At 55.4% G+C, this 27104-nt stretch overlaps 1 protein-coding gene across 3 annotated transcripts in view; it reads right to left on the bottom strand.

Moving 5' to 3' along the window:
* Window positions 1-27104, bottom strand: part of DGKZ (diacylglycerol kinase zeta) — a 55077-nt gene continuing 27973 nt past the window's right edge. Inside the window, exons 1-32 of one of the 3 annotated variants that reach the window (XM_026850012.1) lie at window positions 26994-27098; window positions 26063-26171; window positions 25307-25402; window positions 24414-24491; window positions 24019-24075; window positions 21789-21857; window positions 21273-21344; window positions 20845-20961; window positions 20681-20752; window positions 20299-20394; window positions 19941-20023; window positions 19400-19460; window positions 18896-19009; window positions 18346-18486; window positions 17750-17828; window positions 17396-17451; window positions 16302-16364; window positions 15990-16063; window positions 15768-15879; window positions 15265-15464; window positions 14864-14964; window positions 14648-14727; window positions 13495-13539; window positions 13138-13207; window positions 8268-8308; window positions 7565-7755; window positions 7021-7052; window positions 6195-6238; window positions 5701-5821; window positions 5137-5173; window positions 4746-4845; window positions 1-2435 (exon numbers count right to left, since the gene is read on the bottom strand). In XM_026850012.1, coding sequence (XP_026705813.1) covers window positions 2319-2435; window positions 4746-4845; window positions 5137-5173; window positions 5701-5821; window positions 6195-6238; window positions 7021-7052; window positions 7565-7755; window positions 8268-8308; window positions 13138-13207; window positions 13495-13539; window positions 14648-14727; window positions 14864-14964; window positions 15265-15464; window positions 15768-15879; window positions 15990-16063; window positions 16302-16364; window positions 17396-17451; window positions 17750-17828; window positions 18346-18486; window positions 18896-19009; window positions 19400-19460; window positions 19941-20023; window positions 20299-20394; window positions 20681-20752; window positions 20845-20961; window positions 21273-21344; window positions 21789-21857; window positions 24019-24075; window positions 24414-24491; window positions 25307-25402; window positions 26063-26171; window positions 26994-27097 — 2832 coding nt within the window. In that variant the 5' untranslated portion in view covers window position 27098 and the 3' untranslated portion in view covers window positions 1-2318. Of the gene's footprint in view, window positions 2436-4745; window positions 4846-5136; window positions 5174-5700; window positions 5822-6194; window positions 6239-7020; window positions 7053-7564; window positions 7756-8267; window positions 8309-13137; window positions 13208-13494; window positions 13540-14647; window positions 14728-14863; window positions 14965-15264; window positions 15465-15767; window positions 15880-15989; window positions 16064-16301; window positions 16365-17395; window positions 17452-17749; window positions 17829-18345; window positions 18487-18895; window positions 19010-19399; window positions 19461-19940; window positions 20024-20298; window positions 20395-20680; window positions 20753-20844; window positions 20962-21272; window positions 21345-21788; window positions 21858-24018; window positions 24076-24413; window positions 24492-25306; window positions 25403-26062; window positions 26172-26993; window positions 27099-27104 lie in introns of those variants that run through there. The other 2 variants (XM_026850010.1, XM_026850011.1) reach the window with 2 other exon arrangements.

Here is a 27104-nt window from a genome sequence, read left to right as displayed (position 1 = left end):
TAAAACATCCATCTCTTTATTTCAATGGCAAGAAACAACAACATCCAAACAGTCCAAGTTGAAAAGCAATGGGAGCACAGGCTCGTGCCAGGCCCTGGGCCTGCTGGAGCCGGCACCCTCACAGAGTTACAAAAATACAATCCTACAACAGCGTTTAGGAAACACAGACCCAGGTATTGCACACAACCCCTGCCCTCCACGGGCAGGGCAACCAACACCCCCTCCGCCTTTACCAAAATATAAGCCAGGCTTGGAATTGCACAGCAACTCAGCTCACACACACATGGAGGGGCCAGGAAGGGAGGGGGACAGTGTGTCTCTCAACTACCTGTACAAAAACTATAAGGGAAGATACAAAACCAGGGAGAAACTGGGAAGCTGGAGCTGTAAACGCCCCTGGGCCAGGCTGGGTGGTGCCGGCTGGAGGGGCAGCAGTTTGGACCTCTGAGATGACAGTGCCTTGTCTGTTGGTGGCCTGAGAGCAGTGCTGATGGAACTCCAGGTGCTGCTGGAGCATCCCAGCTCTGAACAGACTGGCGTGCTGTCGTTATTAATTGCCAGCACTGCTGCTGGCCCCTGGCATTCTGCACTGCCCTGCACCTCTGCTCCCCACCATGGCATCCCTCGTCCTCCAAAAAGCCTGAAGGGTATTCTGGTTTTCTGCAGTATCCTCATACTCTTTTTTTGGTATTGGTATTAGGAGGGATTAAAACGGTGCCACCTAGCACTACCCAGTGGGCACAGCTGGGCGTGAGTGCAGGTGGGACTGCACAGACCCTGTGCATCCTCCTCCCCTTCCTCTCTTGGGACCCAAGCTGAGAGCAGAAACCTACTTCACAACTGCTGCACACCCAAAGGTGCCAAGCAGGTCTGCAAGGCCCAGAGCCATCAGCTCTCTTCCTCTGCTAGCACCTCCTGGTCCCAAAGACTGTCAGTTCTGCAAAAGCCTTCCTGAAGGGCTGGCTTGATGCCTCTGTGGATGCTCAGTGCCCACAGCAGTCACAGGGGAGATGGGTCATGGTGCCTCGTGCCCCATGGCAGGCGGTGGGTGAAATGTCATCCCATTGCACATGTGACTGGGGGCTGGGAGCACTGATGCTTCCTATGCATCCAAATCCCTCTTTCTGCCAAAACTGAAGAGGGTGAGCTGGTGGCCTGCCCAGGGAGCTTCTGTCTGGGCTGGGCGGGCTCCCAAGTTTTCCTTGCAAAGCCCTGAGCCTCTTTTGGGGGATAGCAGGAGTTGGACTCAGAGGATGCATGTTGACAGGTTGGGGGGCATGGGGGAAATCCCTGAGAGCAGCACTGACCCCAGCACTGCCCCTCCAGCCCAGTGCAACCTCTAGTATCAGGGGGGGAGCTGAAGTGGGGAGGGCAGCTGGATCCAAATCAGCATTTGGGAAATAGAATGGGCTCCACCACCGCCTCTGCCCAGTCCAAGCACAGCTCACCACCATGGCCATGTGCTGCAGCAGGCTCACGGAGAGATGCCAGTAGACATGGGGTGTTCAGGCTGCCCCAGCCAGCCCTGCAGAGGGAAGGACGGCGGGAGGACTCAGTAGCCTTCCTCCAAGTCATCCCTGCCCTGGGCCAGACTGCTGACTAGCTTGTGCACTAAAGACAACCAGGAGAGCGGTGGCTGCCCTGCTTCCAGAGCATTTGGGACTGGGGCAGCTGAGGAAAGGCTGGGTGCGCCAGAGACTTCCCTCCTGCCACAGAAGACCCTGGTACGGCCACACAGAGACCTGGGGCAGCCCCAAACCAACAGGAGCAGGGAGGAGGCAGGGGCAGTAAGTCACAGCGCTTCCCTTGGGGCAAAGTCTGAGGCTCACGGCTTCTACTGTCTGCCCGCATAGCCTGTGCCTCCCATGGCTGTACCAGACAGGAAAGGAGGAGCAGGACATGAACCTAGCCAAGCATCTAAACAAGGGGTACTGACGGCAGGGAGAGGGGGCGAGCAATGATATCCCACAAGGATCATAGGTAGGAGCCTGCGGAGCGGGCACTGGCATCACTCCAGTGCACAAGGGTGACTGGGGGCTTTAGCCTGGCCTGTCCCAACAGGGCTGTGGGATGGAGCCCATCCAGGGCAGGGAATGTGAAGGGGGACACACACAAAGAGCCAGGTTTCAAGTCCCAAATACCCACTGTCCTCATAAACAGAGTCCCAGCCCAGCCTGGGGCAGAGCTCTGCTGTCTCCATCTCCTCCGGGGACCAGGTTGACATCTAGGGAGGGCTGGGCCAGACTCACAGCTCTGCCAGTTGGCATTGTCCTCTCCTTGTCCTGCCCGAGCTGGCTTGGGCTAAGGCACGCTGAGCACTACACAGCTGTCTCCTGGTCCTCACGCTGGATCATCTGGTAGTGCTGTCGGTTCTCGAGGTAGGCAGCTAAGTCGGGGTCGTTGGCTTTCTCAGCCCGGTGCTTGGGGGTGTCTCCCTGCATAGGGGAGGCAAAAGATGTCAGGGCATCCAGCACTGTCTAAACACACCCAAAGGTGCCCCCACTCCCCCACCAAAAAGGTGGCCACAGCTGGGTCCAGCAGAGCCCGCAGCCAAGCCCTGAGGCAGGTGGTAGCCAAATGCCTATGTGTTCGCCATGAGCCCGACTTTGCTGCAGGGCTGGAAGCTGTCCTCTGCAGGTCCATCAGCCCCACGCATGGGCCAAGACAGAGACTGGTCCTGACCGTCACCAGCCCCCTGAGAGGAGACAAAGGTTGGTCCCCATGACCTGCTCTTCCCCGGCGCTGGGGAGGCAGGCGGGAGAGGGTGAGGAATGAGGGGTATGTCTAGGGAATGCCCAGGAATACCAACCCCCCTTCCCTCTCGCAGCCCGGCTAGCGCTCCTGCTCCCGGAGGAGGATCACATTTCACCAGCTTATTGCAGCCATCTGGACTGTGTCCACTAATGAACTCCCGCACTCCATAAAAAGCAAATCTGTTAACAGCTCCCAGCTCCGTCTCCTCTCCCCCTTCCCTCCCCCTGCTCCTCGCTCCTCCTCGCCAAGCGCTCGGGCTCTGCTGTGCCGCTGAGAAAGGCCGCGGAAACCTGGCGCTCTGCCGCTGCCATTGAAAACCGGCCCCGGAAGGGATGCCCGGCCTGCCCGGCTCCTCCTCGGGTGCACAGCGGGGCACCGGCGGCTGCGGTGGGGTGCTGGGGCCTCCAGGGTGACCCACAGCCGTATTTCTCCAGGAGGAACAATGGTCAGACATGCAGAGCCTCCGCCGGGCCTGGATGCAGCTGTGGACAAAAGCCCACTCATGCGCAGCTGCGGAGAGGTGCGATGCACTGAGAAACCCCTTCTTTCACATGCGCACCCCAAGACTGAGCATGCCCCCTGGTCCCACACACATCCCCCAGCAGGCACACAGGCAGGGGAATGGAGACATCTCTGTGCTTCGGTGCCGGCTTTCCTCGGGGGCCTCCTTTATGCAAGCGCTCATTTAACAAAGTGGGGGGAAAAAACCAGAGGAGGAATTGAGTTTCTTTCCCGTCCCCCTGCAGCAGCCCCACTGCAACGCTGCCTGCCCACAGCCTGAAACCGGAGCTGCCAGGGCCCCTCTGCCCTGCCGGGCTGAGGCATGCCAGCCGATAAGGCTCGGCCTCCCTCACCGCTGCAGGGTGTGGGATGGATGATCAGCCCGCTCCAAACCCGTGCTACAGGTCTGATGCTGGGTTTGGGAACCTGCCCATGCAGGCAGGCTGTGACCCGCAGCCCGTGCGAGGTCAGCGCTGAGGGGTCCCCAGACAGCTACAAACCTGGACACGCGTTTGCACAGGCACGTGCAAGCCCTGTTCCCTGGGGCAGCCAACAAGCCTGAGCGGGACTGCCTTTTGTGCTGGCAGGTTGGGGGCTGCTCCCCTCCTTCAGGCAGATGAGGGGGCTGACGGCAGAGAGGGGCTGTGCCCCCAGAGCTGTCCTCTCACCACTGCCACCTGAGTCTCCAGCCAGGCCAGCCCCGCTCTGGGCACTGTGCAAGGCCCAAACCTTAGACTAGGACCAAGGAGGAGTGATGGGGAGCCAGAGATTGTCTGTACAGCACCTCCCTGGCAGCAGTAACGGGTCTGCGCATTGTCTGAGGTGGCCCCCAAGCTCCACCGGCCCCAGCAAGCTTGCACCCTTCAGCTGGGCTCCTACACCATGTCCCAGACCCACAGCTTGCACCTTTTTGGCTTGTTCTACAGCCCATCGCTTCAAGCCTCCACCAGACAGAAGCAACCCTGTCTTCTCTGCCGCATGCCAGCCCCAGGGACCTCTGCTACCAAAACACAGCCTCAACCCCCCTTCCCCCAACTCCTCTGCCAGGGCTGGTGCAACTCCCTGGCACCAAGGCACATCTCAGTTAACTTGACATGGGAGGGAAAGGGCCCGCCGAGAGGAGCTCTCAGCACCCCCATCACGGCCACTCGTGGAGGAGAGCGGGGGGAGCCCTGCAGCTGGGAGGGAACTTACAGCAGGAGTGTCCTTGCTCTGACCCCGGAGGGTGGGAAGGGGGAGACAGGGATGAGACATTCCAGCCCCTTGCTTTTAATTTAATAAAACAACAGGGAGAGAAGCATGGGGAGGGGAGGGATTTAACCCCTCTGCAGCCGGGCTCTGCCAGGCAAGCACGGGTGCTTCGTGTCAGCTCCCCTCTGGCTGGCAAAGACCCCAGCCAAAACACTCTTGCTCTGCTCTCCTGCTGGCCCTGCTCGTGCCAGCCCCCCGGTCCCCCCCTGAAGCCCCCCTGCTAGCCCTCCCACCGTCACCTGCAGGTCCGTCTTCATGAGCGAAGCCCCGGCCTCCACGATGTAGTGGCAGATAGTGCGCTGGCGTAAGGCTGCAGCCTGGTGCAAGCTGGTTTCACCGCTGGGGAGGAGAAAGCGGGACATGTGAGATGTCCCCCTGAACAGGGACAAGCAGCACATGCAGGTGGCAGTGAGGGACAGCAGTTCAGAGGCAGCAGGAGCTGATGGTGGGTTGCGTGCTTGTCCAGGCAGCCCTGGCAGAGGAGGAGGTGCTACTTGGGGAGGGTCAGTCCAGCGTGGACTGGGAACCGTGGCTGGTAACCAGACCGAGGGCAGCTGGTAAGTGCCCAGATGACTGGTCACCCCACAGAGGGTCTGGCCATCAGGTAATGCAGGTCAGTCACCAACTTACTTCTTCTCCTCTGTGGCATCGAGGATTTCTGAAGGGGCTGTGGAGAGAAAGACAGTGCAGGGTGAGTGAGACCCAGCTGCAGGGCAGAGACAGACCTGCCTACTCCCCAGTCACACTCTGCATCTTTCCATAGGGGCTGCCATTTCCATGAGGCCTACAAAGGTCCTGGCTCCAAAGCATTCAGGCCAGCAACGGCATCTGAGGCCAGCTGAGCCCAGGGAAGAAGAGCTGTTGTGGACTCATTACAGAGAAACATCCAAATAAAAATAAAGCAGCCTGTATTTCAGTGAGAGCTGCCAAAAACAACAGGTCAGCTGCCCTGAAGCAGGACATTGAGAAATGTTTCCCAGAGACATGCTGGTCCCTGCCAGGATGCGGCAACAGCCACGGGGGCACCCCACCGCTGGCAGACAGATGCCAGGGAAAGCCCATATGCCAAAACGAGGATATAGCAAAATTGGATGGAAGGGATCTAAGCCCAGGAGCACCCCTTCTGAGCAAAGCACTGAGTTTTTTTGGCTGTCGGGCTCCTTTGCTAAGGGTGGCACTCTGGCCCCAGCTCACCGTTCTCGATGATGTATTTGACGATGTCCTTGCTCCCTGATTTGACAGCGTGGTGGAGGACGGTCTGGCCCGAGGAGTCTCGCACCATCAAGTCTCTTCCAGCCCGGTGCAGCTCTTGGAACTACAGGATTGCCAGATTGCTCGAGATAAGTTACCTTTCCCAGCTACAAGCCCCAAGCCTTGAAGCTGTGTCCCCAGGGTGCCTGGCAGGTTATGTGGATATCTGGGGCCTGGCAAGGAGCTTTGTCCAGCTCAGCCACGACACCAAGTCCCTTCCCTCTGTGTCCCCCAGGAGAGGAACAGGGCTTGTTGCCAGGAGCCTGTCTGGTTTCCAGCCACCACTCCTAGAGGAAGGCTCGACAGTAGCTGCTCCAGGGCAATTGTGGAGTGTGGCTGGCAGGGCTTCCCATAGCCCAAGGGGCACATCAGCTGAGCACGCTGCAGGGAGACTGCCCAGAGCCAGCCCCGCTGCTCATCGCAGTGGGAGCGCCTACCTTGCTGAAGTTGCCACTCTTGGCAGCTTCTATCAGAAGGTCATCTGCAAAGGAGATAGGTCATGGTCAGAAAAGTCCAGCTGCAATGCCATTTATTTAATGCTGGAGCTAAGGGTTGGGCACCAGAGGCGTGGAGCAGTCAGCTGGAGTACAGCATGAGCTCCTCCAGGTGCTAACCCCTTAGCCCTTAGTCAGACTGGATTTATGTGGCTCCTCCACCTTCAGGCATGTAAGAGACAAGCCAGGGGAAGGAGGGAGACACCACATAGCCAGGGGTACAGCCAGACCTCAGCCCCAGGGAGGAGCATGTGCTGGGGAGCAGTCTCTGCCCACAGGCAGGGTGACATGTGATGGAAGCAGGGAGCAGATCTCCAGAGTGTCAGCCACCGGCCGAGATGCCTCTCACCCATGACTCACTCACACTTTCAGGCACTGGGCTCCACAAAAGCTCCAGGAAACTCTTTCCATTTGCTCAGCTTGGTGAGGCCCCTGACCTTGTGTTCCCACCTCCCTCCCCAGCTCCCACCAGCCCTCTGGCAGATACAGCCCCTCAACCCAGCCCGCTCAGCTCCACAGGTGGGGGATTAACCCCTCGCCACGTCATTTCCCGTGGAGCCGGGAAGGCGCCTGGCCAGGCCACCCCACAAATCACTGTCAGGGCTTTCCTGCTCACCTCTGGGGTCACCCGCCCACAGGGCTCCAATGCTCCTGCCTGGCACACAGGCAGCAGGGATTCTGCCTGCACACCAGGCCAAAAAAAACGTGGCAGGGACCCAGACCAGCACGACCTGAGAGGGGGTGCGACAGAGGCTGGGACAGGGCTCACCTTTGTGCGGGAGGCAGCGGTCAGGCTCAGCACTGGAAGGGAAGAAGAAAAAGGGTAACTAACCCTGGCAGTCCTGGCAGCAGATCATCCAAAAGGGGTGGCTGGGAGTAAGCCTGCCCGTGGCACCCCTCCAGCAGGCAGGAGGAGTGGCAGGCCAAAGGACTTTGCTGTTCTTTGGCCATGCCTTCTGCTTCTTCCCTCATCTGGGTTCTTCCCAACTCCCATTTCTACTGCTGCTCCCAGCTCTGTTGCTCACCCATGCCTGAGGCTGGCCTCAGATGGGACAAAAGCCATCTATGCCCTTCAATCCTGCAGGCCAGGCTGAGCCATCTGGTGATGCCCCAGTGCTCCCAGCAGCACTGGAAGAGGAGCAGAGAAGACAAGATGACACCTCACCCCTTGGTCTAACTCAGCACTGAATTCTTCCTCACTTCTAGAGAGCCTCCCTGTAATTTGGCCCAGGGATCAATGCTGTGAAGGGAACCCTGGCTCTTGCATCACTGCCCATCCTTCCTGAGGTCCAGCACCCCCACTCCAGACTCACCTGGGGGCAGGAGAGGAGGGTGGAGAGGAGGAAGCGGAGGGGAATGCAAAATGGTGCCCAGTGGGTGTAGCAGACGAGTCGACGAGGTCAGGCATGGCAGGAGAGGTGCCCACAGTCTGGGTGATCACCAGCTCTGGGTCCAGCACATAGAGCTCATCCTGAGAGATCTCTGTCACATAGTTGAGGTGCTCCTGAAAGACACAAGTCAGCCCTCCTCAGAAGCAAGACCTACTTCTGCATAGCTCCATCCCCTCACACCCCATGCTTTGCAGCCCACCCACTCGCTCAGTAGAGCAATGGTGGCTTGAAGAGTCCTGGGACCTGTGCCGGTGAAGCCTCTGCATTTCCTTGTCCTTTTCAGGCTTTCTATCTCCTGCCAACTTAGCAGATGACCTGTACACCCATGTCCTTCTCTCCAGATCATTAGGGAAAGTTAAGATGACCCCAGTCACTGGGCACCCTGGCCAGCCTTGCTACACTGCTATTCCCTACCCACTCTGCGGCAGGGCTCTCTGCAGGCAGCTTCCAAACCAAGTCTCTGTGCTCCCACACACGCATCCTCCCTTTTCTGCAGGACCCGAGAGATGCTGGGGCTGGTTCTGGGCCAGGCTCCAGCATCTCAATGTCTTTCTTGTAGTGAGGGGTCCAAAACTGAACAGAGATGCTGGGGGGATGATGAAATAGAGGCCGAGGCTGCACTCACCTGTGCGCGGTCTATTCTGTAGAACCGATCAGCTGTGGTTGCTGTAAGACAGGGACAGAGTGAGACAGGGTCATTCTTGGTGTGAGATGAGGGAGATGGGAACATTCCACCACCGAGTGATAGTGAACTATCCAGCCACTTCATGGCTTGCACAGAGGGCACAGCAAAGTGAACAGCAACCCCCAGCCAGGAGCAGCCCCCTTCCCTTCGGGACCCTGCCGCTCTCTTTACCCAAGAGGCAGCCCCTTGGGCCTACAGACCACCATGCCCCTGTGCAACATGCCTTTGCCTGCCATCTCCTCCTCAGTGACTCCTGTCAGGGAGCCACAGGAAAGGTAAGAACACACCTACCTAGCTGATGCCGTGGCCTTTCTGGGGGCTTTTGGGGCCTCCAGCATTAGCCTGAGCAGATGAAGCTCAGGGCTGTGCAGTGCACATCTCAGCATTCACTTGCAGCAGGTGAGAAACTGCTCCAGTTTAACACAGTGCATCTTGTTGCACAGCACTGAGAAATGGGGGCACTGAGCAGGGCTGGGAGAAGAGGGAGCTCAGCCTCAGCTGACTTGACTAAGGTCCCACAGACCACCCCAAGGCCACAACAGAGCTTGTGACTGCCAGGCACAACAGAGCACGGCCACCACCAGCTGTAGGTCCAAGTGCCCATCTCCTAGGATGGCAGGCGAGCTTCAAACCATCCTCCTCTGAGTGCAAACCTCTGCTCATTCCTCTTCTGGAGAGGAGAGATTCTGACAGCGGGAGAGGTGCTCCAACACCAGCGGACCAAGTGGCTGTGCTGGAGTCAGACCCATGAAGCCAGGGGAGCAGGGAAGGGCTTGGGGCTTATGGCATCACCAAGAAAGAGCAGAGCAAGTAAGAACACAGTGCCAGGACAATCGGGTTCCCACGCAGGGTGGCATTTTCCCCATGTCCCACCAGGCTGATGGTGCCTGCTTAGATGAGGTTGCTGCAGTGGGACCCTTGGGGACCCAGGGAATTGTTTCTGCAAACAGAGCAGGGACAAGCCAGAGCAGATGAGAGGAATAAAGAGCCACGTTTGGAGATTTACAGCCAGGGAGCTGCTGCTGAAGGCGTGTAATTCAGCTGCTTGAATGAGCTTGTGCTGTCTTGAACGAGGCTCTGGCCTCTTTCCTGACACATTTTCTAGAGCCCAGCACCTGCTGGTGGGAGACTGGTGGGAGGAGGGAAAGTGGTTCTGGTACAGCAGTCGTGGTAGTGACACCTGGGAGGGCAGTGCCAGCAGCCCCATGTGCAGGGCTGGAACCCCAAAGGGAGAAAACTGCATTCTCTGCCTAGCACAAGGCTTCCCAGGGCCACTTTGCAACCCAGGACTGCTCTATGCCCTGTTACTGGGAAGTCTGGGAGATGAAGTGCCCCACCGAGTTATTTCTCTTGGCCAGCTTGCAGGTACAAAGGGAGAGCTCTGGAGCTCTTGGTCAGTGAAGGCAAAGGGAAAGGAGAAAGCTCCCTTTCAGGCAGGGGTGAAGCAGCAGCTGGAGCCTGCTCCCCATACCACTGGGATGTTCATGGCGAACCTGGCTCCCAGTGTGCTGGAGCAGGAGGGCCCCCTGCCTGTGTGACACAGGAGAGCAACCCCAGCAGTCCTGCAATAACTGGGGACAGGCTGCCAAGATGCCTTCAGCTCTGGGGACAGGAGAGCAACAGACGATACCTCTCGCTCCACTTGTGGGCAGCAGCCAGAGACACAGCCCAGGGCAAAGCACCGCTGCATTTGGCCACAGACTCCAATATCTGTGAGTCCCAAGTCTCATGTGGCTCTCTGTGGCTTGTCACTAGGGGTCTGTCCCCTCACCCTCCCCAAATTGAGAGAATCATAGAATCGTTTAGGTTGGAAACGACCTTCAAGATCACCGAGTCCAACCGTTAACCTACCACTGCCAAGTGCCATTAAACCATGTCCTTAAGAGCCACAACTCCACTTTCAAGTACCTCCAGGGATGGTGACTCAACCACTTCCCTGGGTAGCATTTTCCAGTGCTTGACAAACATTTCAGTGAAGAAATTTTTCCTAATATCCAACCTAAACCTCCCCCAGTACAAGCTGAGGCCATTTCTTCTTGTTCTATTCCTTGTTACTTGGGAGAAGAGACCAGCACCCACCTCACTACCACCTCCCTTCAGGGAGTTGTAGAGAGCAATAAGGTCTCCCCCTCAGCCTCCTTTTCTCTAGACTAAACACCACGCCGCTCCTCATAAGACCTGTGCTCCAGACACTTCAACGTCTTTGTTGCCCTTCTCTGGACACCCCCCAGCACCTCAATTTCTTGTAGTGAGAGGCCCAAAACTGAACACATCATCGAGGTGCAGCCTCACCAGTGCCGAGTACAGGGGTAAGATCCCTTCCCTGTCCCTGCTGGCCACGCTACTGTTGATACAAGTCAGGATGCTGTTGGCCTGCTTGGCCACCTGGGCACACTGCTGGCTCACATTCAGCTGGCTGTCGACCAACACCCCCAGGGCCTTTTCTGCCAGGCAGCTTTCCAGCCACTCTGCCCCAAGCCTGTAGCATTGCCTGGGGTTGTTGTGACCCAAGTGCAGGACCCAGCACTGAGACTTGTTGAACCTCACACAACTGACCTCAGCCCATCGATCCAGCCTGACCAGATCCCTCTGTAGATCCTTCCTACCCTCAAGCAGATCAGCACTCCTGCCCAGCTTGGTGTCACCTGTGACCTCAGTGAGGGTGCATTCGATCTCCTCGTCCAGAACATCAATAAAGATGTTAAACAGAACTGGCCCCAGTGCTGAGCCCTGGGGAACACCACTTGTGACTGGCCACCAACTGAATTTGACTCAATTCACCACAACTCTTTGGGCCCAGCCATTCAGGCAGTTTTTTACCCAGCAAAGAGTACACTCAACCAAGCCATCAGCAGCCAGTTTTGCCAGGAGAATGCTGTGGGAAACAGTGTCAAAGGCTTTACTAAAGTCAAGGTAAACAACATCCACAGCCTTCCCCTCATCCACTAAGCAGGTCATCTTGTCATAGAAGGAGATCAGGTTAGTCAAGCAGGACCTGCCTTCCATAAACCCATGCTGACTGGGCCTGACCACCTGGTCGTCCTGTACGTGCCACATGATGGCACTCAAGATGATCTGCTCCATAAACGTTTCTGGCACTGAGGTCAGACTGACAGGCCTGTAATTCCCTGGATCCTTCTTCCGGCCATTCTTGTAGTTGGGCATCACATTTGCTAACTTCCAGTCAACTGGGACCTCCCCAGTTAGCCAGGACTGCTGAAAAATGATTGAAAGTGGCTTGGTGAGAACTTCCACTAGCTTCCTCAGTACCCTGGGGTGGATCCCATCTGTCTCCATAGACTTGTGTGTGTCTAACTGGTGTAGCAGGTTGCTATCCATTTCCCCTTGGATTATGGGGGCTTCATCCTGCACCCCAGCCCTGTCTTCCAGCTCAGGGGCCTGGGTACCCGGAGAACAACTGGTCTTACTATGAAAGACTGAGGCAAAGTTAAGTACCTCAGCTTTTTCCTCAACCTTCATCACTATGTTTCCTTTGGCATCCAATAAAGGATGGAGATTCTCCTTAGCCCTCCTTTTGTTGCTAATGTATTTATAGAAACATTTTTAACTGTCTTTTACAGCAGCAGCCAGATTCAATTTTAGTTGGGCTTTGGTCCTTCTAATTTTCTCCCTGCATAACCTCATGACATCCTTGTAGTCCTCCCAAGCTGCCTGTCCTTTCATCCAAAGGTCATAAACTCTCTGTTTTTTCCCTGAGTTCCAGCCAAAGCTCCCTGTTCAGCCAGGCCAGTTTTCTTCCCCACTGGCTTGTCTTTTGGCATATAGGGACAGCCTGCTCCTGTGTCTTCAAGATTTCCTTCTTGAAGAATGTCCAGTCTTTCTGGACTCCTTTGCCCTTCAGGACTGCCTCCCAAGGGAGTCTCTCAACCAGGCTCCTAAACAGGCCAAAGTCTGCCCTCTGGAAGTCCGAGGTAGCAGTTCTGCTGACACCCCTTCCTTACTTCTCCAAGAACTGAAAATTCCACCATTTTGTGATCGCTATGCCCGAGACAACCTCCAACCATCCCATCACCAACAAGTCCTTCTCTGTTCACAAACAACAGCTCCAGCGGGACGCCCTCCCTAGTTGGCTCCCTCACCAGCTGTGTCAGGAAGCTATCTTCCACACACTCCAAGAACGAACCCAAGAGGGTTTCCTCTCTACTGTAGTGTATTTCCAGCAGACATCTGCTAAGTTGAAGTCCTCTCTGAGAGCAAGGGCTAGCGATTGAGAGACTTCTCCCAGCTGCTTACAGAATATTTCACCTGGCTCTTCATCCTGGCTGGGTGGTCTACAACAGATTCCCACCACAGTATCTGCCTCATTGGCGTTCCCTCCAATTCTTACCCATAAACACTCAACCTGATCGTCACCATTGTCAAGCTCTATACAGTCAAAACACTCTCTAACATACAGGGCTAGCCCACCACCTCTCCTTCCTTGCCTCTCCTTACTGAGGAGTTTATAGCCATCCACTGCAGTGTTCCGGTTGTGTGAATCATCCCACCATGTTTCCGTGATGGCAGCTATGTCATAGTTTTCCTGCTGCTCAATGGCTTCCAGCTCCTCTCCTCCAGTCTGTTGCCCATGCTGCATGCATTGGTGTAGATGCACGTCAGTTGGGCTATGGATCACATCACCTTTTGGGGGGAGAAGTCCTAATTCCTACATGACCATTCTCAGGCGAGTCTGTGGTTTCTAACACATCAGGAACCCTTGTGTTTTTGCTACCTCCACTGAGCAGACCAAAGGACCTCACTAGCACACTGCCAGCCACACTCAGCACTCTCAGGGGAGGACAGTACTCACAGTCCAGGAAGCACCACTTGGGTGACAGCTTCTGGGATGACAGTGTCTTCGGTTTAGCTCCCTCTCCCTCCTGCATAAGAAAAGAGAGGATAAAGTTGTGTCTCTTGGCCTCCCCATCTCTCCCCGGTGCATCCCTCCTGCTTTTGGGAGGTCCCTTACAGACATGGAAGAACACAGGCACTTGGATGAAAAGGGCAACTTGAACACAAGCAGAGCACACAGCAACACAGCAATGGAGAGCAGCATGGGACAGACTGGAGCCGACACACTAGAGAGAGGTGCTACAAGATGAACTCACAAGACTGGCACAGTAGACGTGACAGATGGACCCAGGGGATGGAGTGAGGCCATACACACCTGAAAGTGCAGGTGCTCTAAAGCAGAAGGCTGTGGAGGGAAATCCTGCAGAAAGGCAAGGTGTGCCATTACAGCCTTTGTCTGTGTGCCCCCCCAGCCCCTCTCTCATCCCACTAGTGGCATTTAATGTGCTGTCGTATCTGGCTTTACACACTGCCTGGCCAAGGTCCCTGGTCCCTGCTCTGCTTTGAGGCCAGAGCACAGCGGTTGCCTAAGGACAGAGAAGAGTTAAACCATGAGGTGACTAAGGAACAGCAACCTCAATGCACAGGTTTAGAGGAGGTTGCAGAGGCATCAGTCTACCAGGCTGATGCTGAAGGAAAGTGTTAATCTCTGAGCTGCGAGCCATGTGCCTGCCTGCATGCCCTCACCAGTGCCTGGGCACAAGGCAAGAAGGAGACAGGCATGCAGAGCAGGCAAAGGAGCAGATGCCAATGTGCCAGCCTGGGCAAGCAGCTCTGCACTTCAGCTGCTCAGGACACTATGCACCACATGCTGGATGGAATTCCATCAGGCATAAGAACCTGCTCACTGAGGCCTGAGCAAGGTCTCTTCAACCTTCTGGGAGAAAAATCAGACAGAGCAGTGTGGTGCCAGGAGGCAAGTTGTGGGCTCAGAAGGCATTGCTCACCAGGAGCAAGGGTTACACAGCCATGCCGCACATTGGCAGGAGCACAAAAGTTAGTACTTACAAATGAAAAGAGTTGGAAGGGGGACAACCCTAATCCAGGCACCTCGCGGGGGGCAGAGCTGTGCCAGGAAACACGAAGCCCACAGAGGGCTGACGGAACACAGCACAGCAAACAAAGGGACAGAGGAAAGGCCTCCCCAAACACTCAGGGCGTAATAGGTCCCCAAAGGATGTGTTCTGGCTTTTTCCACTGCCTCATAATTTTTCTGGGTCACCGACATTCTGGGACTGGATAAGGTCAGAAGGGCAACCCTGAGAAAGAAGCTGCCAGAGACCAGGTAGCAACAAGCCATCCAGCCTGGGATTCTGCTTCCACTACATGGTGAAGGCAAACTGTGACCTGCTACCAGAAGCAGGAGTGTGTGTCTTGGTGCGTGCAGGTCAAGGAAGCTTAGAAATCCCTTCCCTGAGTCCCTCCATCCTCAGCATCCAGCCGTGACCACTTCCCACGCAGAGGCTCACCTCCTGCAGCCTCTCGATTTGGGTCCGGCACAACTCCAGGTCGCTGTCTCCTGGAACCACGATGATCCCCAGTGGCACAGCTGCACAACAAGGCATAGATACAACTCAGGGCACAGCCTGTTCCCCATCCCCGACACCTCACACAGCTTAGCTGAGGGCAGTGCCAGACTCAAGGACCATGGCTCCCACCCCCTGGTCACTCAGCTGGTCACTCACAGGCTTCCTTGAGCTTTTCCTTGTCGTAGTGCAGTGCCTCATAGTCACGCATGCTGATTCGGCTCACCCGGATTCGCAGCCGCTCGGGCACTGGCTGCTGGCTGCATGCAGGGTAGACGGAAAAAGAGAAGGGATCAGAAAGTGACAGTCCACTTTCTTATCCCTCTTACCCCTCAAAAACTGGCAAGAGCAGAGTCTTGTGCAGAGACTAGGGTGGGAAGCTTGGCACCAGCAGCTTCTTCAGCATTAGGATCTGGCCATAGTTCTGTGACCTGATCCCTTCTCAGGCCCTCCTTGAGAGAGGACTGAAATGCCTCTGGGAGTGATGGATCAGTCCCATCCCTTCCCCTTCCACCCCTCCGCCTTGGAGAGGAGGTGGCAGATTGATCTGAGGAACCTACTCATTGAGCAGAGGCATGGAGTTGCGCCGCTTGGTCTTCTGCACCATGTTGGCTTGGTTGCGCAGGGAGATGTGGATGCAGGAAGCCGCCAGCTTGCAGGGCTCTCCATCTACCTGCATGGGGATGGCCTTGGACGTGGTGAGAACCACCTGCCTGCACTGGCACAGCCGCTCCCCGTGGCCACCCACCTGCAAGGCAGCCTGCGAAAGTGTCCAGAGTGAGAGCAGAGCATGGACTGGAGGGTGGATGGGAGAAGCACCTGCTGTCAGCCAGATGTTACAAGTGGAGCAAGTTCTGAGGGTCTCAGGCCTGATCTCAGTGGGAAGGGATCCACAGAGACCAGGGCATGACAGCACCTTGCCTAAGTCTCACGCTGTCATACAGGCCAGGATCACAACTCCCCAGGAGAGAATCTGTGGAGCTGGTGGGCTGGCTGACGCCTGATCAGTGGTACCAGTCACTCCCCTGGTTGCCAGATACAACCAGCAACAGCGTTGACTCACCAGAGACGTCATGGTGAAGCCAATAACTTCAATGCAGCCATCGTCATGGCGCTGCGGCTCAAAGTCGTGGTGCTCCCCGGGGTTGCCCCAGGGCATGGTGCCTGCACAGTACCTGTGAAGGATGGTGAGTGAGGCATGCACAGGCACCCCAAACCTGGGCAGGGATCTGTGGTTGGGGGGTGAGGAGTCCAGCACACGAGGGCAGGTCCTGGGGCAGCTCACCTGGGGATGTTCAGGAAGACCAGGCACTGGGGCTTCAGGTCCTGGATCTTGGAGGTCAGGTCTGTCCCATCACACTGGAGACACCACAGTGGCATTCAGACTGCTGTGAGGAGGAGGGCTGGCCCACCCTACCCACCCGGGAGGAAAGGGCCACCCTCCTCTGCTCCCTACAGTGACTGTTCTCCAAGCCAGGGGAGGCTGATCCTCCCAGGACTCTCCCCAACTGTGAGATACTCAGCATGCCAAGGGACCGCTCCTCACGCCTCCGCAGCTCACCCCCCTCCTTGCCCCAGAGCACCCCTGCACACTCACCACCAGCTTGACATGCTTTGCCAAGTCTTTGGAGCTCCCGGTGAGGAAGTCCGAGAAAGCTGTCTGCCAAGGGAAGAGACAGTGTTAGTGCCCAGATGTTCACCAAAGTGGGCAGCCAGGAAGCCTGCCACTGACCTTCAGACCTCAGCTGCTGAAAGCAGCAAATCCCCCTCTTCGTCCACTGGTAGAAGCCCTCTCCTCTCCCCTTCCCAAAACAACCTGATCCATTCCACTTCCTATTTTGCCTACCAAAACCTCAGGGCACCTTCAGTAACATGCCCCAATCCCTTGCCAGCCCAGTCCTGGCTTTAGGGAAGAGCTGGCAAGGTAGGTCTCCTCTGGTGAGAGGCTCGAGTCACAGGAGACAAATTCAGTCTCAAGCTCTGATAAAGAACCATGAACCAGAGCTGATGTGACCCCATCTAGAGATAACAGGAGAGACAGTATGGCCCTAGGGTCCCCTTTGGGTTTAACTGCACAGACAGAAGGGGAGACACAAACAGGAGAGATGTGAGATGGTACAGAGCAGCACTTGGCCTTTAATCCTGCTCACATACTGGTCACCCAGCCACCTGGGTAGGGAGTTACATTGAGGATGGGGAGATGGATGAACAAATACAACACTGAGACACAAAGTTCTAGAGGTGAGATACAGGAGGATGGCATAATTAGCCAGGAATCTGTAACTGGCCCAAGGTATAAAATAAAAGACCAAGTAGCATGGGGACTCTATGGAAAGGTTCCTCTGTATGGGGGACAGCCTGCCTCCCCACAGCTCTGGGGAGGTCTTGCCTGTGAGCCGGAGAACAAGAACAATAGTGGCAGGAGATCAAGACAGCAACTGTACTGCAGGCCAGAGAGCAAGCTGTACCACCAGCAGCGCTCGCAACCGAAGAAGAGCTGCAATTCCCAAGGCTGCAGCCTTTCTCCAGCAACTCTCCAGCTTCAGGGGGGCTCTGCTTGGGTGCACATGAAGGCCCATGTAAATTGGATGAGTGAGTTTAGGGTGCAGACAGGAGGCAGGGCCGTGCTTGTGCTCTAGCTGATGCTAAGGCTACTATGAAGTCATGCCCAGATATCCTCCACACACTCACCCCAGCATAGAACATTTTATTCCGAAACCGGCTGTTGAACTTCTCTGGGTTGGCCTCTAGGGATAGAAGAAAAAAGTCCAGGTCATTGGCCTGCACATGGAAATACTTCACTTGCCAGCTCTCCCCAGACACAGCTCTCTTTCCAGCCTCAGCCAGGAGGCAGCACCCAGCTCTCTTCCCATGCAGGCACCCCTCTTCCCCTCTGGCAGCCTCCACTTGCTCCCCAGGTTTTGCCTCCAGCCTTATGCCCGGGGGCAATCCTCTTGCTCAGTTTCCTAAGGAACATTTTACAGACCCACCTCTGTGGCACCCCCTCACCACAGACCTTGTCCCAGCCCTGCCACCCCCCTATACCTCGGGATTCGTGAAACTCCAAGGTCACCCGCGCATCAAAGCCGAGGCTGAAGTAGTTATTAAAGACATCCAAGGGGAGCTGAAAGGGAGAGGAGGAATAAGAATGAGGCTGCCAGCAAATGGCCACGGCAAAGACAAGGTCAGGCTACAGCAGAGCCACTGTATGGTGCTCATGAGGCTGAGGGAGTTCGCTTGCCCTCCCCCAAGGAAAATACAGAGGTCACCAGCCTGAGATGATGGATTGACCCCTGGCTCCTAGAGGTAAGGGACATGGCCCAAGGGGACACACTCTGCTCTCTGAGGTACTGTAATCACCCACGTTTCTGCTAAAGAAACAGTCTCAGAGGGTACTGGGCTTACACTTGTCACAAGCTGTGGTTAAAAACCTCTGGTGGACATTTAGTTCTCATCTCTACATGCCTCACAAGGAGTGCTGTGGGTCAGAGCCATGAGAAGAGGAGTGGAATTGGAGCAGGGACAGGGAAATACCAACCCAATACGGTAAGACCCAGGTGCTGGGGCTGCTTGAGCTAGTGGGAGAAAGGAGAATGCAGACCCCCAGCACAGGGAACAAACAATGGGAGGAGGTGTCCCACCTTCTCACTGGCTGCCTCATCCTTTTCCTCAGGGCTTGCATCAGGGTTTGGCTCCACATGAAGGTTCCAGCGATCGAGCTGCACAATGTCCCCATCTTCCACATGCGACAGGATCTTGGACAGAGGCTCATCCGTGTAACCCTGGTGAAGAGCAGGACTTGGTGAGTCTCCTACCTGCTTCCTGCAGAAATGTCCCAGAGACTGTGGGATTTGGGAGACATCCCAGAGCAAAATATGTGGAAAAGATCGATTCTACTTGAATGCACAACAAAGTGGGAGTTTTGATTTAAAACAATACATATTCCTTCTAAAAATCCCCTGAAGTTCGAAATAATGATTGCTTTTGTTAGTGTCCTAATAGATTATAATCTAATGCAGAATAATTCACATGTCAGAAGAACAGTAACATCCAAATGGCACTTAGTTGTTGGTCTGTGTTTAGGGAAAGTCAGAACACCCAGCCCGTGCAAATCCCCACCCGTGTCTGGAAGAGGAGTTGAAGCACTCAGCCCTGCTCTGTCAGCAGCAGGCTCTTGTGCTCATCACTTACCCCACCCCAGTTCAGTGTCCTGGCCAAGTCGTTCCCTGTCCCCAAAGGCAGGATGGCCACAGGAGGAGGTGGGTTGAGGCGTAACTGATCCAGAATGGAGAGTATCCAGCCCACCTGCTCGAGCAAGAGAGTGCAAAGGAACAGCTGGTTATTTCTGGGACCAGCAGGCAGAGGGAGGTGACACAGAGCAATAGTGATGGCAGAGATGGGGTCCCCTTAGCTACCACCAAGGCCAATGAGAGTCATTAATACTCCAAACAAGTGCTTCAGGAGATATCAGTAACCCCCGTGAGGGCACTGTCCCCCAAAAGGGCTACAAATCCAGACATACCACAGACTAGCACTCCCTGGAGCACTGCATGAGGGGACCTACAGCATCCAGTGCCACCAGCTGTAGCACAGACACAGTGCGCATGTTTTGGGCTACAGTAAAGAGGGCTGCTGCCAGCACTGGAAAGACCTGGGGCAAGGGCACTGCAGGCATGAAGGGGTTGGAGGACTCACCGTGCCATCTCCCCCGCACGCCAGGATCCGGAGGTTGTGGACCTTGCGGTACAGCTCCAGCCTGCAGGGAACAGGGAGGGTGAGAAGGGACGAGGCACCGAAGGTGTTACACAGGGGTCCCTGCCCTCACAAAGCCACATGCATGTCTCCCTCCCCACCATCACAGCAGTGGGCGAAGCCATGGTAACTTCAGCTTCACCAGCTCTTGCAGAGGAAGAGGGGTGTCCACAGTCTGCATACACATAGATAAACCAAAATGCAGCAAACAGATAAGACTCACATGACATCGAATATTATGAAATAGGTCTGGGAACCTTACCCACAGCGGGTCTCTTTGCCCCTAGCTTTAAGATTAGACCAGCTGCTGAGTGACCACAAGATATCTTAAGAGAGGACTCTCAAAGCATGAACTTGTTGGAGGTCTCTTTGCACAAGAGAGCTACAGACCATCAGGCCTCTGCTAGCTGTGGGGAGAGCTCTGGGAAGGAATATCTGGGGCAGGGATGGGGGAGACAAGGGTGCTGCCTCCATCAGTACTCACGCCTCCTTGGGTCCACCCTGGCTGAGGTCAAAAACTTGACGTGGGTTGAGATACCACATGAAGGATTGGATGATTTTGGCTCCCTATGGGGAGAAGAAAGACTTCAGGTAACAGGGGGTTCCCTGGATGGCAGAAGGCGGCACCTGGTCCTGGGAACAGGCCAAGACAACATCGTTCCAGGGGTCTCAGGCAAAGCCTGGCCTAGGTGGGAATTGCCGGGCAGCAAACTGGCATTGCAGGGGTTGTCTTGTCTGTTCTGCAGCTGAGACACCACCAAAACTATGATGAGACCTCAGCATCCAAATGGCAATGCCCTGGCAGAGCTGCCTTCCCAGGGAGATGTAGGACAAGGCCATACCTGATTCCCACCACTCTTGGGGTTCACAAACACCAGCAAGGGCTTCATAAGAGGAGCTGGCATGGGCTTGATGACAAACGGTTTCCACCTCCCTTCCTGCAAGAGACACCGCAGGTCCTTCAACTAACTCAGGGAAACACAAACTCCCACCTCCAGCTGAGCCCTAACATCCTGCAGGTCAGGAGTGGAAGAGAATGTCCCAGCCACCCCGTAAGCCTTATAGCTGGGATTTGCCCTGTCAGCAGGCACCCTCCCTCCACCTCACCTTCCTTAACCTCAGTACAGACCCAGCAAAGCCCCCTTGTTTCCCAGTCCTGCTCCTCACTGCCCAGTCCCTCAGGCCTTCCAAGACAAGATCATTCCCTGTCCCCTGATCTCTTACCTCGGCCCCCTTTTTGCTGGATTTCCGCTTGAACGATGTCCTCTTCTTCTTCTTGCTAGATTTCAGTGGATTCTAGAGAGAAAAGAAACAAACCCAAAAACTCTGTGAGGAGCTGCTGGGCAAGCAGGAGTCATGGAAGAGCCACAAGAGCTGAGGTAACTTACCTGGGGCCGCCGGACCCGCAGAATCCAGGTGGGGGGAACAACGACAGCAGCATGAGCCCCCAGAGAGCAGGGCTCTTCGATGTGTTGCAGCATAAAACATGACACTTTGCTGTGATACTGGGGAAGGAGAAGACAGAGAGAAAACTCAGCTGCTCAGTTTGTTGGGGACAGCCACCTTCTCCTCCTTTCAGCTACTCCATGCAAGCGCAGGGAGTGCTGGAGGAAAGCATGCAGGAACTCTGTAATGGGAAAGCAAGGAGGAGAAAGTTTCTCATAGGAGCTCACAGCTACCACAGTACAGCCCCTCTCAGTAAGAGGAGCTGTTAAGGGCAGGCTGCAGAGAAGCACCTTGGGGAGTCCCAGCAGAAATCAAAGGTCACTAGGTGCAGAACAGGCTGGTAAGATGTTCAATGGGGGACTTTGCTCACCGCTTGCTTGCACCAGGAACAGCTGATGGCTACAATCTCTTTACTGTGGAAGGCAAACTTCTGCTGGAAACCCTGTGGAGGGAAGGATAAGAGGCTTAGGAAATTCTCTCGCAGCTTTCTACCATCCAACAGGACTTTCCCACCGCCAAAAAAGATGTCAACAAAGTGAGCACGCCTGCAGCTGGAGCCCTCTGGATCCCTGTCAGAGAGCCCCAACTGCCACTATGGCACCAGGGAGGCCACTGCACTCTGCAGGGTGTTACTATTGCTCAAGGAAAGTATGTCAGGAAGACAGGCCCCTCCAGGATTGATTGGGCTCAGGGGGAGAACAGCTCTATGTGGGAAGAACTTATGTAGTGCTTCACAGTGCAAAACAGGGCACGTGTCTTGGTTTTGCTGTAGGCTGTTGCTGATGTCAAACAGGAACGGTGGGATACCCCTGGTCTCCAGCCCTGTTCTTGTCTCTGGTTTGACCTTAGCTTCAGGCTGAGAGGAAAAAACAAGATGCCCTCTCACCTTGCCACACTGCCGGCATTTCCCTTCCTGCCGCCTCCGGTGTACCCAGTGATGTCGGACAACAATGGGCTAAGGGGAAAAGGAAAAAAAAAGAACAAAAAAAATAAGGAAAGAAAGGCCCAGTGTGTGAGAGAATGCAGGAACAGGCAGAAGAAATGAACCCAGGCCAGCCAGAACCTCTGCTCTTGCAGCAAGCCCACTGCTCACATGCACCAGCCCCAACCCTCTGGGAGAAGGCAAAGCTGAAGACTCAGGGGGCAAGAGGCCAAATAAGGGTGCTCAGAGAAGAGGGAATTAAAACCAGAAAAAGCAGGAATGAGGGGAGGGAAACCAAAGACTGAGAATCACATGAAGTAAACCCAACAAAGAGTGGGCAAGCAGTAGCACGGAGCACTACTTTGGCCATAAATCACATCTCCTTCCCTTAACATCTCTGCCCACATGCCCCCAGCGCCAGGTGAAAGGGAAACACAGTTTGTGCCCATGGCAAGAAGATGAAAGTGCTCACAGCTAAGCAGCAAACAGCCTACCTCCACGTTCCCCAAGGAAAGCAGCAGCCCCAAAGCCCCCGACTCACCTCGCCCTGGCTCTTCACCCCAGGGCGAGTCCTGCCAGCCTGCCTCAGCCCCTGCCCGCGGGGAGGGAGCAAGGCTGCTGGCAGGCACCTTCTCCCTGCCTGCAAGTTCACGGTGGGTGAGGGCTGGGACTTGCAGGAGAATTGTGAGGAGGTCAGAAGTTCTGTTGTGAAGTACCACATTTCCTAAATCCCACCCACCTCTTCCAGCTCTGGACTGGGGACGGCCTTGCAGGGAGGGCAGCAAAGAGAGGAGGGAATGCGAGTTCACAGCCCAGTGCAGTCATGCCCAACAGCCTGATTTTGGGGTTATGATGATGATAGAGGCAGAAACTGGCAGGAGGTTTGGGTCACCTCCAGTATTGCCTGCTCTGCATTGCAGCACATGGGAGAGGAGAAAGAATCCCGTTGGCTTTAGCAGACATTAATCCAGTGGGAGAAGAAGGCAGGGGGTATGCCTTGAGCTCAGTTCTGGGTCCCAGCAGGCACATCTAGGGAAAGGACTGACCCTGAAGGGGATCCCTGGCAGCACAAAGGCCAGAAAAGCACCTTTTTAGGAAACACGAGGGAAGAGCCCTTGGAGGAACTGAGGAGTATTAGCAAGACAGGATGAAGAAGCAGGGTCTGCGAGAAAAAGGAGGAAAGACAGGAAAGGGGGGGGAGAGAAAATTCACAGATGTTGGAAAGGAGGAAAATAGAGACAGAGGAGTGAGCAGAGACAGAGAGTTGTTATCAGAGCCCAAATAGTAAGTGAAGGATAAATAAGGGAGCTGGGTTAAGAGTGATATGGGAAAGAGGCATGGAAGAACAAGCAAAGGAAGAAAGGAAGGTTTAAAGTGATGCTAAAAGCTTCACCTTACCAGGTCATGCTGGCATTTCTGAGCAGGCAGCCCTGTGTTTGAGTACCTTTCCCCTACTGCGTCTGCTGTGCCACCACAAACACGGTATGGGGGCAGCAGCTGTGTTACCAAAACGGCTGACAACAGAGCCACCAGTCCCACTCCAGAGCACTGCGTGGGCTACACTGGCTCCATGGGCTGGAGGGTGAAGCATGAGGCTGCCGGGTGCTTCCACCAGCGCAGCTCAGCGGACAGGTCCCAGACCACTGCTTAAGCCCAGTACATTAAAACATGGGTTAAAGGGCTCTGACAGAACCACTAAAGGCATCTTTCACTGCTACCTGGAGTACCTGTGGCACCCAGATCAGGGCTGCATGACAAAGCCAGAAGTGAGCCCATACTGCATCCTTCCACACTGTGGGAGACTTGGGAACCTGCTGTTTGCCACAGCTATGTGCTTGGGGACCAGCACAGCGGGGGAAAAACTTCCGGAAAACACTGTTTGCAGGTTCCCCCCTATGCAGAAGCAGGAGTTTTAGGACATGCAAACCAGAAGAGGCTCTGCATTTGCTGCCTGCGAGCTCCTCATTCCTCACACCCAGCCTGTACCACTGCCTTGCAAAGAAACACCCCTTTCCCTGTGTCAACCCCTTGGCGCCAGGAGGCAGAACGATGCCTGCACTGTGACGATCAACATGCTGGCAGCATCTGACATCTTTGCCACCAAACTGGAAAGGGGAGGGGGCAGACATGTGATTAATGTGTGATTAATGGCATCATATTAAGATGTGGGCAGCAGCCGTGGCAGGTCTCTCACCTCCCGTACGTTCCGGGATCCTGACTCCCTGAAGGAAGGTTTGCAGCGGAAGTTTATCTGTAGATTGAACACACATGAGAGGAAATGGTAAAACCATCATACTCAAAGGAAACCTACTGTAGTTTACTACAGCAGGCCCAGAGTATCTGCAGATGTTCAGTGCTTGCCACAACACCCCTCACTTATCTCTGTTACTGAACAAAACGGGGCCTGGGGTCCCAAATGAGTCACTAGGTGCTCCTTTTGATATTGTCTCCTCAGAATACCCCTCTTTGCAATGATACATTGCAGTTCCCCAATCTCCTTGTGTTTCACTACCCAAAAGGAAGGGCTGCCCAGGAAAAGGCTGTTACAGCTTTGCAAGCCACAGAGAGGGCTTAACAGGCTCTACTCACTTTCTCCAGCTGTTCAATGCAGGGTGTATGCACTACAATCTTGCAGGCTGCACACTTACGCCTGGAGAGGGGTTTTTGCTGGAGGATGAGAAAGAGGGAGGAAAAAACATGCATGTGAATAGTAGTGTTCAGAGGCTGGCAAGCTCAGCCTTCCATCACACGTCCTTCATATAGTTCAGAAGACAGAACAAGTCCTATAGGAAAGTTAGACATAACCTAGACCCCTTGCAAGTGAAGAGATCTAAGCATGTGCCTAGAGCAGATGCTCTCAAGTCTGGGACAGAGCAGGGAGGTGCTCTCCCACTGTCCTGCCCACAGTCCTTGGCCTCTCCTGACACTGCCTGAGAGCAGCACGGAAGTTGGTCTAGGAGACACCTGCAGGGCTCTCATGATAAGTCCTACAGGCAGGCACAGGATGACATCAGTGCTTGTGTCCTGCACCACAAGCAGGACTAAAGCTTACAAGCTGGGAGGGAGGACTGCAGCAACCCCGCCATAAGATGAGTGCTGCCTGCAGGGTCAGGAGGCAGCAGGACAGGGTCTCTGGCGCTCACTTTTCTCCTCTATTCATCTGTTCTTGAATTCAGATCATCCCTCTAAGGGTGTGGGATCCCAACAGCCTCTCCCTGGAATATCATCATATCACCTCCGGGTGAGCAGCAGCCCTGCATCAGGTTCCTGTTGCAAACTGAGCACCAGCACTGACAGAAATTGGGAAACAGAGGTAGGAGGGACACACTCCCCGCCCTGGCAGCCCCCCCAACCCCAGTATGTCCCCCAGCAGGTCCCCCAGCAGCAGCAGCAGCATTGCCTTCACAGTCTCCCTGCAGGGTGGCAGCACAACTCATATCTGTGGCCCCAGCCAGGGAGGCGAGTGACCCCACGGGACTCACCAGCAGCTTTGCCATACAGTTCTGCTCTCCAACATAGCAGAAGTCCCCAGAGACATTGGTCTCGAACCAGATATGCTCCCCATAGACTGCAGTCTCCTGAAAGACAAAACACAGTTCTCCGAGAGCACCGCCAGATGGTATATTAGCCCCTAAAATGCTTTGTGTGAGGGATAAGATAGTGGATGATGCTGTGGGGTGGGAAGTTGGAGTTAGGTGTAGGCAGAGACAGGATGCAAAGAACAATCAGGGCCAACATCTGGACAGAGGAAACCTCACAAAGCTGCTGCCGTGGCCCACCTGTTGGAAACGAGAAGGCCCCAGGAAACCAACTCTAGTGTCCTGCACAGGGGAGCTGCTTCCATCCCTCCTGAGAGGAGACATCAGGGCAAAATTCAATGCAGGGGACTCCTCTGAAACAGCTTCTGTTCTACGACCTCAGGGTGCAGCTTAAAATGTGCTCCTGTCTCTTGGTCCCAGCCCTGGCCCCCAGAAGACCTCAGCTGCCAGACACAGACGAGCTGGCAGTGGCAGAGCTGTGCCATTCTCCCAGGAACCACCTGTGCCTGCAACCTCTCCTGGCAGCATCAAAGGGCGCCGCCAGCAGCACAGACACTGGCACCAGCTGGTGGCAACAGCAGAGGTCGTAAATGTGTCAAGGCCAGAGTCACCTGGGAAGCCTCAGCCTGGGAAGAGCCTGCTGTTTCTTGGCCGGGAGCCCATTCCATGCAACACCCAGCAAAATGTGCTACAACTTACGGTCCAGTCCACAGTGCTGCGTATCTGCCTCTCCGAGTCATTCCTCACAGCTAGCGCAGGGTTTGGCTGGGCTACCATGTGCTGGAGGCTGGACTTGGCAATAGCTTTCCTGGAAGACACAGGAGGGTTGGCTATTAGATCAGGGGAGGAGGAATATGTGCAAAGCACAACCTGCTTCTAGGGTGGATGGTGAGGCTGGAGCAGAAAAGCATCCTCAGGACCAAGTGGCTGGAAATTAGGTGAATCTCCAGCACCACTGGCCAAGTAGTACCTGCTCTTGTGAGGCAGCCCTGTGGAACACAGAGGTGCTGGCCATGTTGCTGACAGCTCAGTTAAAGACAGCCTGCACCCAGCAAAAGGCACAGCCTGGGCCTGCTGGCTAAAAGCCCTCGGGGATGACAGGTCCATTGCAAAAGAGCCTGGGATGCTCCACCAAGCTGTGGTGGTGAGGCTGCCTTTGCAGGGACAACCCAGAGACTCTGCCCCGCAAAGGCTCCCCACAGCTCTCCGTTACCAAGGCACCTCAGCCTGAGGTGTTTTTGAGGATCAGCACAACTGCTCAGAAAAAAAAGCAGCTGTTTGTTCGGGGCTAGGGAGCTCCCAGATGTGCTAGGGTGGAGGAAAGGAGAGGCAGAGCCAGCCAGCTGGAGAAAAGGTGCATGTCCAACCCACATTCAGGCCTGCCACCTCCCTTCAGCCCCAGGCTGGCAGGAGGGGATGTCCGCAAGCCCCGGGGATGCACCAAGAGAATCAGAGGCAGCACTGGCTGGAGTGGGAGATGCTCAAAGGATGTGAACAGCACCACAAGACACGGATGGCAGCCAGGGCCAACGGTGCTGAGCCCTCTCCCTCCTTCCCTGCCAAGCCTGGATCTGCACCCAGCCTCCCCTTCCTGAAGCATCGCCCGCTTGCACACCACCACCATACATACAGCAGCCGGGGGCTCCAGCCATCCGGGGCGGTGTGGTGGGCAGGCTCCGGTCCCAAGCACTCAGGGAGGGTGGCAGAGGGGCACACGGCTCCGGCCACCGCCATGCAGCGC

The sequence above is a fragment of the Athene cunicularia genome (genome assembly GCF_003259725.1).
Source record: "Athene cunicularia isolate RWA chromosome 5 unlocalized genomic scaffold, athCun1 chr5_part1, whole genome shotgun sequence".
In the NCBI taxonomy this organism is placed as follows: Eukaryota; Metazoa; Chordata; class Aves; order Strigiformes; family Strigidae; genus Athene; species Athene cunicularia.
Note: the sequence above shows the minus strand (reverse complement) of the source record. Positions and strands in the feature narration are given on the sequence as shown.